Genomic DNA, 15,419 nt, shown 5'->3' with positions numbered 1-15,419 from the left:
TATACAGTAATAATTTGACTGAAAATAAGGTAAATAAAATAATAAAAAAGTAAGAAATCAGTCTTCATTCAACACAGTTATTATGTTCGAGGGAGTAGGAAGAAGTAAGGTTGGGAAATTTGACTTTACATAGACGCCTATTGAATTGGGAATCAGTAACTCTGTACCACCACTTGCTCAATTGTCGCTAAATAGCTAAATCGAACGGTGTACAAAAAATACATATCCACTCACTTATGTATCTAAAGTAATATTAGCGTGTTCATATTATTTTTTTGCCAACAAACTACAGGCGACGAATAAATATAACTAAAATCGAGTTTTGTATTTGATTTTACCGTGAAAAGACGACAGGTTTCGAGGAGGCAGTTTTTCCTCACATTATACACTAGGGGGTGCTGCCGCATAGCTACAAAAAAGATACAATGTGACAGCGACACCTCTTTCCTGTTCACCACAGGAAATGGAGTGATTTAACGCAAAAAATAAAATGACTCACATTGAGTAAATCAACCTAAAGTGAGAATTATCTTTTTCTGAAATAACGTGTAGCTAATGAAGTTGCTGTTGTAGTGGAAACCACAGCTGAAAGATGTACAGTTGCAGGCCTACTTTATCTCAATTTTATATTGTATCTATGAAATCTTATCCATCAGTCTATCGTATCCATTTGATGAATCGTGTATTTGAAGATTTACAGTCATACATGTGTCTCTAGAAAGTGAATCGGTACATTGTTCAATTTACCTGACAAAACAAAGCTGACATATTGTAGAATGTTGATCCAGGTAAACTTTATGCATGTGAGGAGTATAATTCAATTTGTTTTAAATTTGATAATTTGTGCTGAATTGCTCGTTGTTGTTGTTTTTTTAATCACATATTTTAATGCCCCTTTATTCTTACTACATCTTAGACCCATCACAGAGTGGCCCAAAAGTATGGATGCATTTTACATGGACTTATTGACATGTGGGCAGAAGATAGGAAGTAACTGGAAAGGGAAAATAGAAAGAGGGACTATCGAATGAAGGAAATTATGTTTTATAAAAGAAAGGATGAAAGAAGGAAGTGGGTCAGGCAGGTAAGGGATAGAGGACAGGGAGGGAAGATAGATAATGGAAGGAAACAAGGATGCTGTGAATTAAAGCAAGGATTAAAGAAAGTTTTGCTGTCTTGAAAATGAGGTTTCCTCCATTTCACAACAAAGAAAGAAGAGTTTACAGAACTGCTGCCCCTTGTATTGTTCCCCAAACTGAAAGATATGAGGAAAAACAACTCGGCAAACCGTTTTGGAGCAAACACCTTGCTTGCCTTATGCTAACTAACATTGTTGCCACACATTTCAATAGTTTATATTTTAAAGGTGTTCCAACTTAGGCGGCCGTTTTAGTAACACGAAACAGTGTTTTAGAACCCTGGCTTGAACCCCTAGTTTGAATTTACAAGATTGGATGTTTTTAATCAATAGTTGTACTAAACGTGACTGTAATCTAATGAAAGTTCACCCTTATGCCCTAAATCCTGCATAGCAGAGGTCTGTCTTGATCCCATCACGAAAAAAAACATGCACCCCCGTTCCTTCCTTCAACTCCGGTATTTCCCAGTGAACACCCCCCCCCCCTCCCCAAAGAACCATCCCACCCTCTCCCCTCGGGTCTCTTCAGATGGATTCTTCAGCCAGTGGAGTGGAAGCTGCGCGGCAGACGTCGACTCAAGGCTGCCGGGTCAAAACACGCTCATCCAGACGATCACGTGAACGCGCACGCACACCAAGATAGAGGCGAGCTCGCCGACACACGTACGGAGGGAGGAAGAATAATAATGAGGAGGAGGAGGTGGTGAATAATGTGACAGGATGTGGTTTCCCTGAGCTGGCACAACATCCGCGCCCACCAAGCGGGGACTCGGAGTGTCTTCGCCCCGCTTCTGGAGGACTGTGTTCGGCCACGGAGGAGAGCTCGGAACCGACACCGCCTTGACACGGCTAACCTTCGTCCACGCGTGGGATGCTTCGCTCCTCGTGACGCTCACGCTCTCTTACTTTGATCCACAGCGAGACGTAAGTTCGTTTATGCGCCCCTCGGCATCCGTTTCCACTTCACACATGATCATTGGGGTGTTCAAAGATGAAGTAAACGCAGTAGTGAGTGCGTTTTGCCGCTCTGACTGCAAAGTTGACACTTTTCGTTTGTCGGCCGTAACGCGGACGTACAAGTTTGACGCACGCGCGTGCTCGCGCCGACGTCACGTGACTTTACCGGGAGTGCCGGTCATTAACTCGGAGTCGGTTGCACCTGGATAGGGCAATTATCACTGACGTGAGCGCACCGGTGCACGCACGTTGACCGCGCAGATTTACAGTACGCACGCGCGGGATTAGTCGTCGATCGAAGATCGGTTGTTGTCCCGTGTCTGTTCATCACTTGACTTTGTAACTGTCAGTGTCACCGTCTGTTTTGCAATACAAAACGAAAGAAAGGTGCATTTACGAAACTTTTGATGTTGTTTTCATGTTTGTGTTACCGCCTGTGTCATCGTGACGTCATACTAAAATATGGCAATAATGCAGAGACATACAAACATCACTCCTAAACGTATGCCCAACCCAGCTGTCTATTTGCACGTAATAAACATTATATATATCACAAACTGTGACCCATCCATTGCATCCATTCATTTTCTAATCGCTTATCCTCATGAAGGTCGCAGGCATGCTGGAGCCTATCCCAGCTGTGCAAACTCTGAGCCACAAACACAATATCATTTCAAAAATTGTCTAATATTACTCTTAAAGATAAAAGGCATTCGGAACGTACGAAGTGTGAAGAAGCAGCCAATTCCTACTTTTCTATATTTAACTGTGTTCACGGCTCGGTGACAGAGACGTGAGTTCAGGGTAGGCAAGACCTCTGCGCGTAAAGTGTAAAAATGAATAAAACAAACCTCGCGATTGAATGAAATGATGTTCCATTTTAGTATGTATGGTCCATGCATTACATTGATTGATTTTTCAATCCAATAATTGTCAACCATTTCCTTAAATTGAATTTGTATTCCTGTAGATGGAGAGTGATTCCCAACAAAAGTATTGATTTTATTTCTTACGATCTTTTGTTTGGATGAAATAGCAAAATGTAAGGATATGAGAGCTGTATGAGGTGGGAACTCAACTCACTTTACAACAAGCATCAGTTTGGCACATAGTGAAAAATCCTTCTCAAAAAGACTTCAAGCTGTTTCATTCCACTCCCAGTTGAAGTTTAATGTCAAAGTCAACATAAAACAAAAAGACGTATACATTGTGCATTTCAAAGAATCGCAGAACTTTGTCTTGCACTCTCTTAATGCTGCCACAAAACAGACGATATAACAGCACTCACTGGCATATATCCTTTATCTGCGTAAAAAAACGACTCTTATTACTGCAGCTCGCTGGGTCACTGACAGTAGTTGTGAAAGTGTTCCTCATCTTTCTCTTCATGACTGCGTTAATACAAATACAATCAAAAATAGAAAACTCGCTAATAGGTGAATTGGTGCGCATTCACAATATGCCCTAATCGCAGTATTCTCCTGACATTCTACTCCAAATATGGCCACAATATTGCAACGCGGGTTACTGTGGCGGCTTAAATGGGAAAAACAAGCAGAGGGATGTCGCCGAGAAGGAAGCAAAGGGAGATATGAGAGACGAAAAGGCACGAGTGTGTTTGCGTCCGTGCGCGAGTGTGCGTGCGCAAATGTTTGTGTGAGAGTGAGAGTGCAGATAATTAGTTCCAGCTGGTGGCCCGAGGAGTTAACTTTGCACTCTTGGTACACACACACGAACACACACGGCAAGCACGGACCCACACAATCACACGCGTTTGTAAATGTGGAAGTGATTGGTGTTGCGTCACACTGCAGCCATGCCACTGAGCCACAGGAAAGAGGTCAACGTTGAACAAATGGCCACGCTCATGCTTGCGAAATGCGTCAAGTTTTGTTTTCCTTCCTTTTTCGGCGCTCTGTGCTCCAGATGTTTGCGCCCCCCCCCCCCCCCCCCCCCCCGGTCAGATGTTACATCGCGTGAAACCTCACTTCGGCCACTGTCAAGTGTTTGAGTCCAGAAGTGCATTTTGCGTATTTTCGGGATTTTCAATGGTAGTCCATCTTAAAGGCACCGTCTCAGCAGGGCCTGTTCAGATCATGGAAGGTGTAACGTATTTATTTGGTTACACTTGTATGACGGTGAAGAATGTTTAATGGTGGACAACAGGAGATGTTCTTTTTAAGGTTTCAAGAAAAGTGAGGGCTTCTGATTTGGGTTTGAAGGCAACGTTGGAATTTCAACTGTTTGTTTAAGCCTGGGTTAGGTTTCAAATGATTTTATTATTATTATTTTTTAAAGATGTCCAACGTCCCCTCACAAAATTTCCAACAGCAACTATCCAATGTGCACAATTACAACATATGCATTTCCACTTCCAGCTCAGTAGCCCCCCGGGAGGCACACCTCGTCCTTTGAAGATGTCATAAACACGGACGGTGACGCGAGTACAAGTGGACGTTGGTGCGTACCTCCCCAACGTGGACAATTCGTTTGATTGGTTGTTTACTGCCGCGTGTCATTGTCTGCTTTAACAACTTGATGTTTGTGCGGAAGCACCTCCCGTGTGGGCTGTTGAATGTCATTAAAGTAAATTGACTGCTGACTCAAATATTTTCTCCTCGCTACAAGACAAACGAGGAGAAGTTGAGGAGCTTTTCAAAGACAGAAGTAACTTTTGGAGGAACGTCGTATTCCAACAGCAGGAACTATTTTTCTACTGTGGTCTCGATTGAGTTATGGGCTAATTTATTGTGGTGGGAGTCTGGGGGGGAGTCCATGCTTCAGGTTAAGATCTTGAAACAAGGTATGGGCGAGTAATGGTACAATAATCTTAGCAGGTCGATAGCAGCCTTGTTTCAAGAAAAGCCCGCCGTGGAAATTAAACCCACAATGACTTCACTCTGAGACAGATATGCTAACCAGTCGTACAGCGGGTCGCTCCTAAGCGCTAACCCTTGTTTAAAATTCAAACAATATATTCAAACCCTACATTTAAAACGCGCTTTAGTTTGAAAGAATATTTCATAACCCAAAGCCTTGTTTGAAATTCAAACCTTGACTCCAAACCCTAATTTGAAACCCTAACTCTTGTTTGAAACCGTCATTTGAAGCTGTAAAGTTTGTTTGAAACCCTATAATGCCTTCAAACCCTTAGCCCTGGCCTCGAACCCTAATTTGAAAGCCCACACGTTTATTGTTGACACAGGCATCAGCGTAGCCTTACTTGCCTTTATTTAACCTCCTGAGGATTCAAACAGTGTGAATCCTCCGTTCCGCCGGTGTGTAATTGTCTGGTTTTTTTTTGCACCACGTGACCAATCAGACAACACGCCGAGCGACCTGTGTGCCCCCGTTTTCATCTCGAGCAGTGTCATCTCCGTTGCGCTCTTTTTACTACTTCAAACAAAAAAAAAAAACCCTCTTCAGTGAGACCTCACTTTTTATTGTTTTCCTCTCCCTCATACGTCCGTCTTTGAAATGTATCATCACTGTTGGGTAACAAACGCGTACCCATTATGGCGGAGTCGTTTAGTCATGCAAGGATCGCTGACTTGTCTCGTAATGGACTGCGTAGGAAAATGACAGCGCTTATTGACTGTGTAATGCACACATATCGATAAATGCCAAAGGACCTGACTATATCAGCTCCGGAATACACAGGAATAAAAGTTCTGCTGAATATACTCAATTTTATTTTATGAAGTGGTTTCACAAAATAAAATCATCTTGAGCACTGAATTATTTTTTTTTCCGGTCGATGTATAGGTTACTTAAAAAAATGAATCTGGATCCATATAATTTTATTTTGTGCAGGGAATACAGGACAATACAAGACAAGTTTTCTTTATGAAGCGCTGCGGCTGTAACAAAGCGTTTTACAGAACATTCAAAATACTACGTCCAAGAAATCAGAATATTGATCCATTTATAAGGCGCATCGGATTATAAGGCGTCTTGTCGAATTTTGAGAAAATGGAATGCTTTTTGGTGTAGTATTGCATTAATTTTGCACGTGGACTTGAGTGTCTTCAGTTACAAGCATGGTCTTGGAAGGAATTAAATTTGTATGTCAAGGCACCACTGTAATTTGCTCCAAGACAATACACCATCGAGCCAAGGGGACGCCACAGATCAGTAAAAGACCCCCCATCCAAGTGTTTCACTCTTTCTCCACGGTTCACGTAAACATCGCAATTGTATCTGAAATTCTGAAATTTGTTCGGTTTTCATCTAGACCAGGAATGTCGAACTCATTTTTGTCCTGGGTCACATTTGAGTGACCGTTTCCCTTGGGGGCCAATATGAGTGAAACCATATAAAAAAGTCACTAATAACGGTTTATCCAACTATTGTTTAAGTGACCATAATGAGGGGTTTGGTCACGAAAATGCTTACAATATGCCTCTTTTTTAATTACATATAAGAATTTAACATTTTCGAGAGATTTTAGGAAGCATCATGGAAGTTGATTTGCTTTCCCGGGCCACATAAAATGATGTGGCGGCCCAGATCTGGCCCCCAGGCCATGACTTTGACACCTTTGATCTCGACATTGATTACCATGCCTCATTTTTTTTCTTACAACTTCCTCTCCAAACACAACTTTGAATCCCTTCATGTTTGTGAGCTTTCAGACAGCCGACATACTGCAGGCTGTTTGCAACCGTATGGCTGAAATGGTATTTCTTTTTTTTTTTTTTTGCCTTGACAAATCCCGACGTGGACAGATTATGCGGTGAAAATCAAACTCATGACTGCCCGAGGCTTGAAAGAGGAGCTGGGAAGTGGAGAGGAAGAGGAAAAGGTGGTGGTCCTGAAGAGAGGAAGAACGAGAGAAAGTGACAATGAAAAAAGCAAGAGAGAGCCTGAGAGAGATTGCTGCCTATTATTCTTCTGAAAAGCCGACAGTCGGCGAGGGGCTCGTTCCCATGGCGATAGCTGCCTTCATATATGTGAGTGTGTGTGAGTCTGGGTCTTGAGATGGCACAGAGGCGGCGACGGGTTCTAGCCTGGGTCCGCATTGTACCGCTTGCTTGCTCGCCCCCTGAATTTGGTGGTCAGCCATCGATATTTACGAGGTGCTTCATCTTCATCTTCCACTTTTCCGTATGACCCTTCATAAATAGCCTCAATGGGGTGAGGTTTAAAAGATTTTGAAAATTGCTAATTGCAAATGTACCCCCACTGGTCCTCCCCACCAATATGCGATTGTGATTTAATATGCGATTCTTTCCTAAAGGTTCTCTTCCTATTTTTTTTAACAAACAGAACCAATAAATTAATCTGTATTACAAGAAACAATATCAGATTTATTGTATTCAAATTGTTTGGTTTTATAGATTATCCTTTGAAGCTTTCAGTATGACAACTTCATAAAATTCTGCAAGTGTGGCGTAAACATCCGTCAGTTGATCCTCACAAGAGTCACAGGCATGCTGGAGCCTATTCCAGCTGTCTTCGGGCAGTAGGCAGGGGACACCCTGAACCGGTTGCCACACAGAGACGAACAACCGTTTACGCTCACAATCGCACCTTGCGACAATTTAGAGGATTCAATCGACTTACCACGCATGTTTTGGAATGTGGGACAACAACCGAGCACCCGGAGAAAACCCGCGCAGGCGCGGGGGAAAACATACAAACTCCGCACAGGAAGGCCGGGGCCGGAATGGAACCGTGCACCTCTGCACTGTGAGGCGGACGGGCTAACGGTTCTGGCACCGTGGCAAACTCAACATATTATTCTTGTAAGTATTACAGATATTGGCAGTTTCGAAAGAAAATGCATGCGAGTGTTGAAAGAAAGCCGTCTCGATACAGCATCGTATTTATTTGTGGCCGGGATAAAGACCTTCTGGCCAAATGTTACAAATTAACATCAAATCCAATTTGTGCACTATCTTCAAAAATATTTGTCATAGGTACTCTACCTCCTACCACCTCAATACAAGTACACAAGAAGACAGTACCGTACATACTTATACTGATTTATTTTTATTAGTTCAGGGTCCAAAAATGTCGGCATAGCACGAGTCGAGTTTTGAAGTCCAAACATGGATCTGATTCCAAACCAGAAACCAACGAAACGAATGCTTGCAAAAGGTTCATAGATATCTGCCGGCCGGTAATGCATCAAACGGCAGTGGAGGACGACAATCTCCAATTTTTGGCTGCGTTAGGAGCGGAAAGGGTTTGATGCATATGGACGTCAAGGGGATGTATAAATTAAAGCCTATCGACTGACCTAATTGCAGCCTTTGCCATTTTAAAATCGCTTTTGAATTCGATTCATTGTTCAGCACGTTTGAGTACACCACTAAAACCGAAACTGGTTTTGTACGCGCTAACTCAACGCCGCGATGACACGTTGTAGCTTTTTGCAGGTCGTTGCGAGATGAGTCACGAGCTCGGCTCATCTCGTCATGCGTTTCGATAGCCGCAAGACTTCCTGTTTACCCGCGCGACTCTGATGTGCGCTGACGTTCGTGAATCAATCTGCGGCATCTTCTCCCTCGACTGCTTTTGTTTGCCGTTCCGCCGCGGCTTCATTTCACGCTCCTGCGTCCCGCGTTCTCCGTTTTCTCCCTTGATTGAGTTTCACCTTTCCCCATTCTTGCTGCTCACCTCATTAGCGAAGCCGCCGTCTGCTCATTTCCTCTTTTTGTCCCGCTAGCGCCCACCAACTGTGCACACTTCCTGCAGTCCAAACCCCCGAGCTCACAATCTCCAAGTCCCCCGCACTTCCTGTCTTGTCTTTTCATTGTGTCCTGGAAAAACCACGTGACGTTCCCTAAATAGACCCGTACTTGATCTGGAAGAGAAAAGAAAAGTCCTCGCATCTGCTGTTTAGCATTTATTTATGTATTCATGCAATCATCTATCCATCCCCTCTATGTTATTGAGAACAAACATAAGAGTTGGAAGGGCAGAGAAAACCAAATACTTTACAATCGACATTCCAGATTTTGAGGTGATTCTTTTTTACGTGGTTGACAGTATACAGGAAAGTCTGAAGTTAAAGTTGCGCGCCTACATGGTACTACTAGGTTGCAGCAGAATGTACCGAGCAGCACTGAGGTCTTCTGGAGTACATGGAGCATAATTAACAGCAAGAAGAAGAGGCAGAGAAGGTCTCCAAATGAGTGCAAATCAGATCTGAGTTTGACAGCCCTGATTTCGAGTGTTCAATCAGCCTGCCATGCTTGTTTTTGGAATGTGGGAGGAAACCGGAGTACCCGGAGAAAACCCACGCAGGCCCGGGGAGAACATGCAAACTCCACACAGGAAGGCCGGAGCCAGGATCAAACCCACGACCTCTGCACTGTGTGGTCGACGCGCTAACCACTGGATCACCGGGCCACCCCATACATTCATATTATTATTACTATTATTATTATTATTCGCTATATTTGTCCATTTTTTACATGAAGCAGCAATTCGGTGTTTGGGATATGTTGTGACTTCGCCTCCTTCTCCTCCTTCATGCTAGTTTGCATTTCATTTGGTTCTCTGATGGGAACAAGGAAGCGCCAAGGCGTGAGAAATCAACCGTATTCATTCTCCTTTATTTATTTATTTGAAGAGGCTTATCCAGCTTGTACTTCTTTCCTTTTCCTTTTTTTTCCCCCTCCTGCCTTTCAAACTTATGTTGCGACTGCTACATTTCCGACACGTTTCTAATGCTTTATGCGCGTCTACCGTTCGGATACTGTTCAGTCTTACCACCCCAATAGCAGTCACACTGATTATGATGCCGAATTTGACAAAAGCACGTTGGGGTGCCGTCGTAACGGCGCTGTGTTAATGTTGTTTTAATGTGCTTTCTCTATTCACAGGTTTGCCTCCCCGTCTTTGAACTTGATATTCAAATTAATGAGCTTGCTCGCTTCCAAAGTTTAACAATACTTACACAATCAAAGGGAAAAGTATGACAAAGCTGGTGCACTGTTCTATTATTAAAACGTTGCATTCCAGTCCAATCTCATTTTTATTCATATCATAAAAACAAAGTAATTAAACGGGCAAAACATTTGTAAGAATGCACCGTGCAAAATTGTAAGAATGCGTCTTGTTGTTTTTAAAGGAAAGCTCACTAATCTGATGGCTCATCATTTACTAGGATGTTTCGGGGCCCCCCCCCCCCCCCCCCCAAAGCCTAACAACGTCTGTCAAGAGGTTGGCTTCGGAAAACAACAACGGGGGAAAGCTCTGAAACTGAAACAAACTGACCAAAAAAAAAAAAGCCAGACGTGAAGGTCCGTTTTAAGGACTTTTCTTTTATACATGTCTTGATACGATTTTCTACCAATTGATTTTTGACATGATCGTGAAGTGTGACGTTATGAACTAAGCAAATACCCTTTGCGTCATTGTTGCATCAAATGAGGTCATCCCAAAGCCCGCCCCCTACCCCCACCCCTCCCAAAAAAGTTACATACGATATGTATTGGTGAGGTGAAAAGTGAAAATGTGGTTATCTGTCTTTCAGTTTTGGCGGTCCTCTAAGTGACGTCATGGGCTGCGGACTGCGTAAGATGAAGCCTACCGCGGAGGAGAAGTCACCGGGCAAGATTTACTCCACGCTGAAAAGACCTCAGGTGGAGACCAAAGTGGGCGTGGCTTACACCTACCGTTACCTGGACTTCCTCATCGGCAAGGACGGTAAGGCTTCGAAAATTGAATGCAGAATTTAAAAAAAGAGACTTGCACGCTAGCAGGTACAAGATGTTTGATTTTGGAAATGGAACAGTGAATTATTTCCCTTGTGGTTGAATAAAGTATCTTGTTAATAGCTAGTTATTAGCAATCAAAAAGTGCAAATGACTTATTCTTTTATTTGTTTTAAAATCTAGCCCCCCCCCACCAAAAAAAAACAATAAACATCTAAATGAATTGATCTTTCACATATCAGATGAAAAATACAAAACTGAAAAACAGGGCACTTCGGTTTCCGTGACTTTGGAAGTTTAGTAAGAGCGCTAGTAGAGCTGCGTTAGCTTGCTAGCCACCACAGTAAGTCGTGACCACGCCCATTCGCGATGTGCAGATCGATAATGACATCGATCGATACCGCTGATACTAGCTCTTTATGCTCTAAAATCAATGAGCGCAGGCCTCCCCCCCAAAAATTCCTTGATTTTTTTTTTTCTGCCAATTTCTGATTTTAAAAGTATGAACACAATCAACAACGTTTTACTTTTTTTGATTCCTGACGATCTGTACTTTCCTGTCGCGCTCTTTCTGCGGTGCGATGAGGTTCCTTAGCGAGGCCGCCATCAATGTCACAAGCATTTAGCGCTTAAATTCATCTCGATGTGGCTTTTTGGCCGATAAAACAAATTAGACTCGATGTCTTTTAATTAGTTTTACGCCGCTGCTCTCTAAATACTTTCCCCTACCAGTGACAACATGTCCGAGCTATGGTTACTCATCCTTTGCTGGCAAGGGAAAGAATTTTTCTTTTTTCTTTTTTAATCATTGCTGTATGAATTGATTATATTCGAGGAGCACGACATTGTTGGTTATTTCAGAATCTCTTGAGGTTTATGAAAATAGTGGAATAGAAACCGTTATTGTTGTAGCTCATGTATGAATTGATATCCGAATGCAAGTGTGAACTCGATGCAAATATTGATCACTTGTTGCCTAGTTGCTGACATGGTTGTGATGCTTTTTTTGGGGGGGGGGGGGGGCGGTAGACACACCTGTTGGGAATGATGAAGCATGTTATTAGCAAATGTTACTTTCTAATCAATACAAGGATTCTTTGAAAAGAAAATTATCCCCTGACACCAGTTTCACAGATCGACACCAAATTGAGGTGATATGTCGGAACAGGATGCACACAAAAGTCCCTTTGTACCTTTGCCGCAATTGAGCAGGAAGGTTGTCATTTTGGTTTGGGGCCCGGCTTGATCATTTGGAGACTTCACCATTTAAAAAAAAAAAAAAAAAGAGGGCCAGAGCTCGTTTAATCGATGCATGCAGCTTTGATTTATTTTGTTGTTTTTTTGTTGTGTCTCGGCTCGCTCATTTATTTGAATCGTAAAAATGTGGAAAATTGTAAGTAATGCGGGAAACAGTCAAACGTATGCATGTATTGGATGTAAACGGGATTTGTTTTGACTGTGATCATATAATGGATGCACGGATTCTGTAAGGACGTCCGGGGGGGAAAGAGGGAAACGCGGAGTGTGCATGTTTCTGGCGAGTGAAGACCAACCCACCATATTGTTTCCACTGTGAAAGTTTTGCGTCTGCTGACTGAGTGGGTGGAAAATACAGAAAAGCACTCCAATAGCATGGCAGCGGCCACTTGACAGGAAGTGTGGTGAAGGCTGAGTTCACTTCCTTGTTTGTTCCTCTGGGTGGAGACTTTTTCTTCTTGTTTTTTGTTAACATTGGACGCCTTGCTCCTCTGCTGCTATTCCAGACTGATTGCATTTCGCCACAGTCGATAGACAAGTATTGATCCCAGCCAGAGGCCAATCACGGCCAATGAAGCTTTGCTTTGACGCTGGCTGAAAAGAAGCGGCAAAGAGGCGTGCCAAGTAAACGCAAGTAGATGCCGTGAGCCGATGGGGGCTGCGTTGACTTGGAGACTGTTCGTCATTGTTCGCACGCTTCAAAGTGGATAGATTCTATGCACTTCTACGATATGTTACGGGTGCAGTAAATATGAAACGACTGCCGACATTCAATGAAAATGACATCACGGTTGCTCAGGTAACGACCAATCACGGCTCACTTGGAGCCTATCCCAGCAATTGAGGGACAATTTCGAGTGTTCAATCAGCCTGCCACGCATGGTTTAGGAATGTGGGAGGAAAAACCGGAGCGCCCGGAGAAAACCCACGCCGGCACATGGAGAACATGCAAACGCCACACAGGAAGGCATATAAGTGAAAAGAGTACAGCATGACTTCTTCTACTCTCGCGCAGTGGAATATCTGCACTTCCTATTGGTATTAACTCATTCACTCCCAAAGACGTTTATAAACGTCTTTTCGGACTTGGTCCAGAATTGGCTGGTACTGAATGAGTTAAATGCTTAAGTGTGTATTTGCGCAATAACTTGAGCAAATTGAACTCGTCGCCACGTTGAATGCCGCCATCAACATAATCATCAATAATGGCGTCTTTAATTGTCACCTTGTCACTTCCTAATTTGAGTCGCGTTCTGAGCGCAAGCGTGTCGCAAGACCAGAAAGAAGGTGGAAAAAAAAACACGATGAATTCCCAATTCAATGTCACGCTGGCCTTCAGTGAGAGGGATTCAATTCCAGCTCTCCAGCCGGTGAGCCGCGGGGATAAGTCGCAGCTCCCCCGCCGTCCCGCCGCTAATCTCCCTCCGGAAAGACATTGTGGCGCGACGCTTTCCCGCTGACCTCTCCCGCAGCGGCGAGTTGCACCTGAGAGCCACCGATGCAAAAGCGAGGGGGGGGAGCGGTGGGGAGTCAAGGCGGGGGGAAGGTGGACAAATTGTTTTTTTTTGTACTCCATCTTGGAAAAACGAACAATCGTTTCTTTTTCTTCCTTTCATGTTATAATGTTGGCCGTTTTTTAAATGCTACTGTTAAGTTCTTTGTCACTCAGGAATAAAAGATGAAATAACACATGATTTGTTTGGCAGAGGTTAAGGTTATGCAGAAACATATTTGACGGATTTAGCGGCCAAAAAAAAAATCAACTGTATTATTGTGAGGTATTCGGATTTAAAAAAAAAATAGACTGAAGCTTTTACTAAATGCGCGACAAAGCAAGCCGGCGCACCAACGCGATGTTACAAAAACCCGACATCACAAGAAAGTTTTTATAGAATTTTGAGCAACGGCGTAAATAGTCAGAGGCCCTGTCGTAAGCCAGACTGGATCAATAAAATAGCCTTTCTCTCAAAGGATCCCTCTCAGTTGTGCTGTTGCATTCCACACACACACACACACACACACACACACACACACACATGCACACACTGGCATAGTTATTTGTCGGTAAACAACAATAAACACACACACACACACACACACACACACACACACAGCCTCGTATGTCCTCATATGTTCCACAATTGCATTTTGGGTAAACCCGATTTGTGCGCTTTCCAGAGGCAACGGCGGTCACTTCAACATCAACAACGTCCTAGCACTCTCTCATCCCCGTGGCGTCATCGTCGCGATATCACACGCTTTTGTTTCTGCGTGCGTGGCGGCTGTGAAATAAAAGCAGATGACACGTTTTATTACGTGGAGCTCTCCTCCAATTGACACCAGCTTTCATCAGCCCGAGTTTATTTTTGCTCCATTTGGAAGCAGTTTAGGTAGCCCGTGGAGGCATCGGATCTCGTTCGTTCGCTTGCTGACTGTTGTAAATGTCACACTGTAGCAACAAATGACTGGCAACTTCGTTCTTAGCGCGAAAAACACGCACACACAAGCGCGTGAAAATGATAACGAGGACTTGTGGGAGGAATCAAAAAGTCAAACTCTTTGAACTTGTCTTGTCTTCTGAATGCATTGATATGCTGGGATCTAATTCATGCTGATCACAATTTTGAATGATCAAAAATTGGCGAAAAACACACATCTTCAAATGTTCAACTGAAGCGAAAGATCAAAAATTTAAAATGACTTTGAGTAATGTGTTTTTATTGGATTATAACCTCATTGACATGAATGATACATTGATTGCATTTGATAGCTATAAGGGTCAAGCATTTTTCAAAATCATCGTTTTTGTGTCTTTTTTCTGAAATAAGCTCTGAAAAAAGACACTTTTATTGAAAAACTCACATTTTTTATTATTATTTTTTTTTATGGAATGAAAACTAAGGTCCAACCAATTATGGATTCTTTTTCTTGGCCTGATGCCGATTCCAACGTTTGTCAGAATAAAATTCTAATAACAGATTAATTTAAAAAATATATCAGGAAAAAAAAGTCTTATTTTGGGGTTCCTTAATGCCTTCAGCAATAAAGATATAAATGATAAATTTGATGTCGTAATGTGGGAAAAAAACCCCAACAACTGGCAAATTTTAAAAGAGCTAATATCGTTCAATTAAATCGGTCATCCGATTAACGATAGGTTTCAAATGGTGAAATTTTGCAAAATCATCTCAACTATGTGGGTTCTTTTTATGTTGTTGTTACAAACGGCAATTGTTTTATGGATATGTCGAACAAAATTTCCATATTTAATTGGACGTTCATTTCACTGTTGAAATGTGACAATCTAATCCCACGTGATCACAATTCTGTACAACTACATTGAATTGATTTGTACTTCAAAAGATCCCATTTCAGAATCCTTAAGAAAAAGAATAAAA

The 15,419-nt window shown here is 42.7% G+C and overlaps 1 protein-coding gene across 1 annotated transcript in view; it reads left to right on the top strand.

Moving 5' to 3' along the window:
* LOC127601055 (raftlin-like) overlaps window positions 1-15,419 on the top strand; it is a 76,380-nt gene that overhangs the window by 3,117 nt on the left and 57,844 nt on the right. Inside the window, exons 2-3 of the mRNA XM_052066032.1 lie at window positions 110-2,062; window positions 10,584-10,756. Coding sequence (XP_051921992.1) covers window positions 10,609-10,756 — 148 coding nt within the window. The 5' untranslated portion in view covers window positions 110-2,062; window positions 10,584-10,608. The remainder of the gene's footprint in view (window positions 1-109; window positions 2,063-10,583; window positions 10,757-15,419) is intronic.

The sequence above is a fragment of the Hippocampus zosterae genome, chromosome 5 (assembly GCF_025434085.1).
Source record: "Hippocampus zosterae strain Florida chromosome 5, ASM2543408v3, whole genome shotgun sequence".
Lineage (NCBI taxonomy): Eukaryota > Metazoa > Chordata > Actinopteri > Syngnathiformes > Syngnathidae > Hippocampus > Hippocampus zosterae.
The sequence above is the reverse complement of the archived record's forward strand: the minus strand, read 5'-3'. Positions and strand labels throughout refer to the sequence as shown.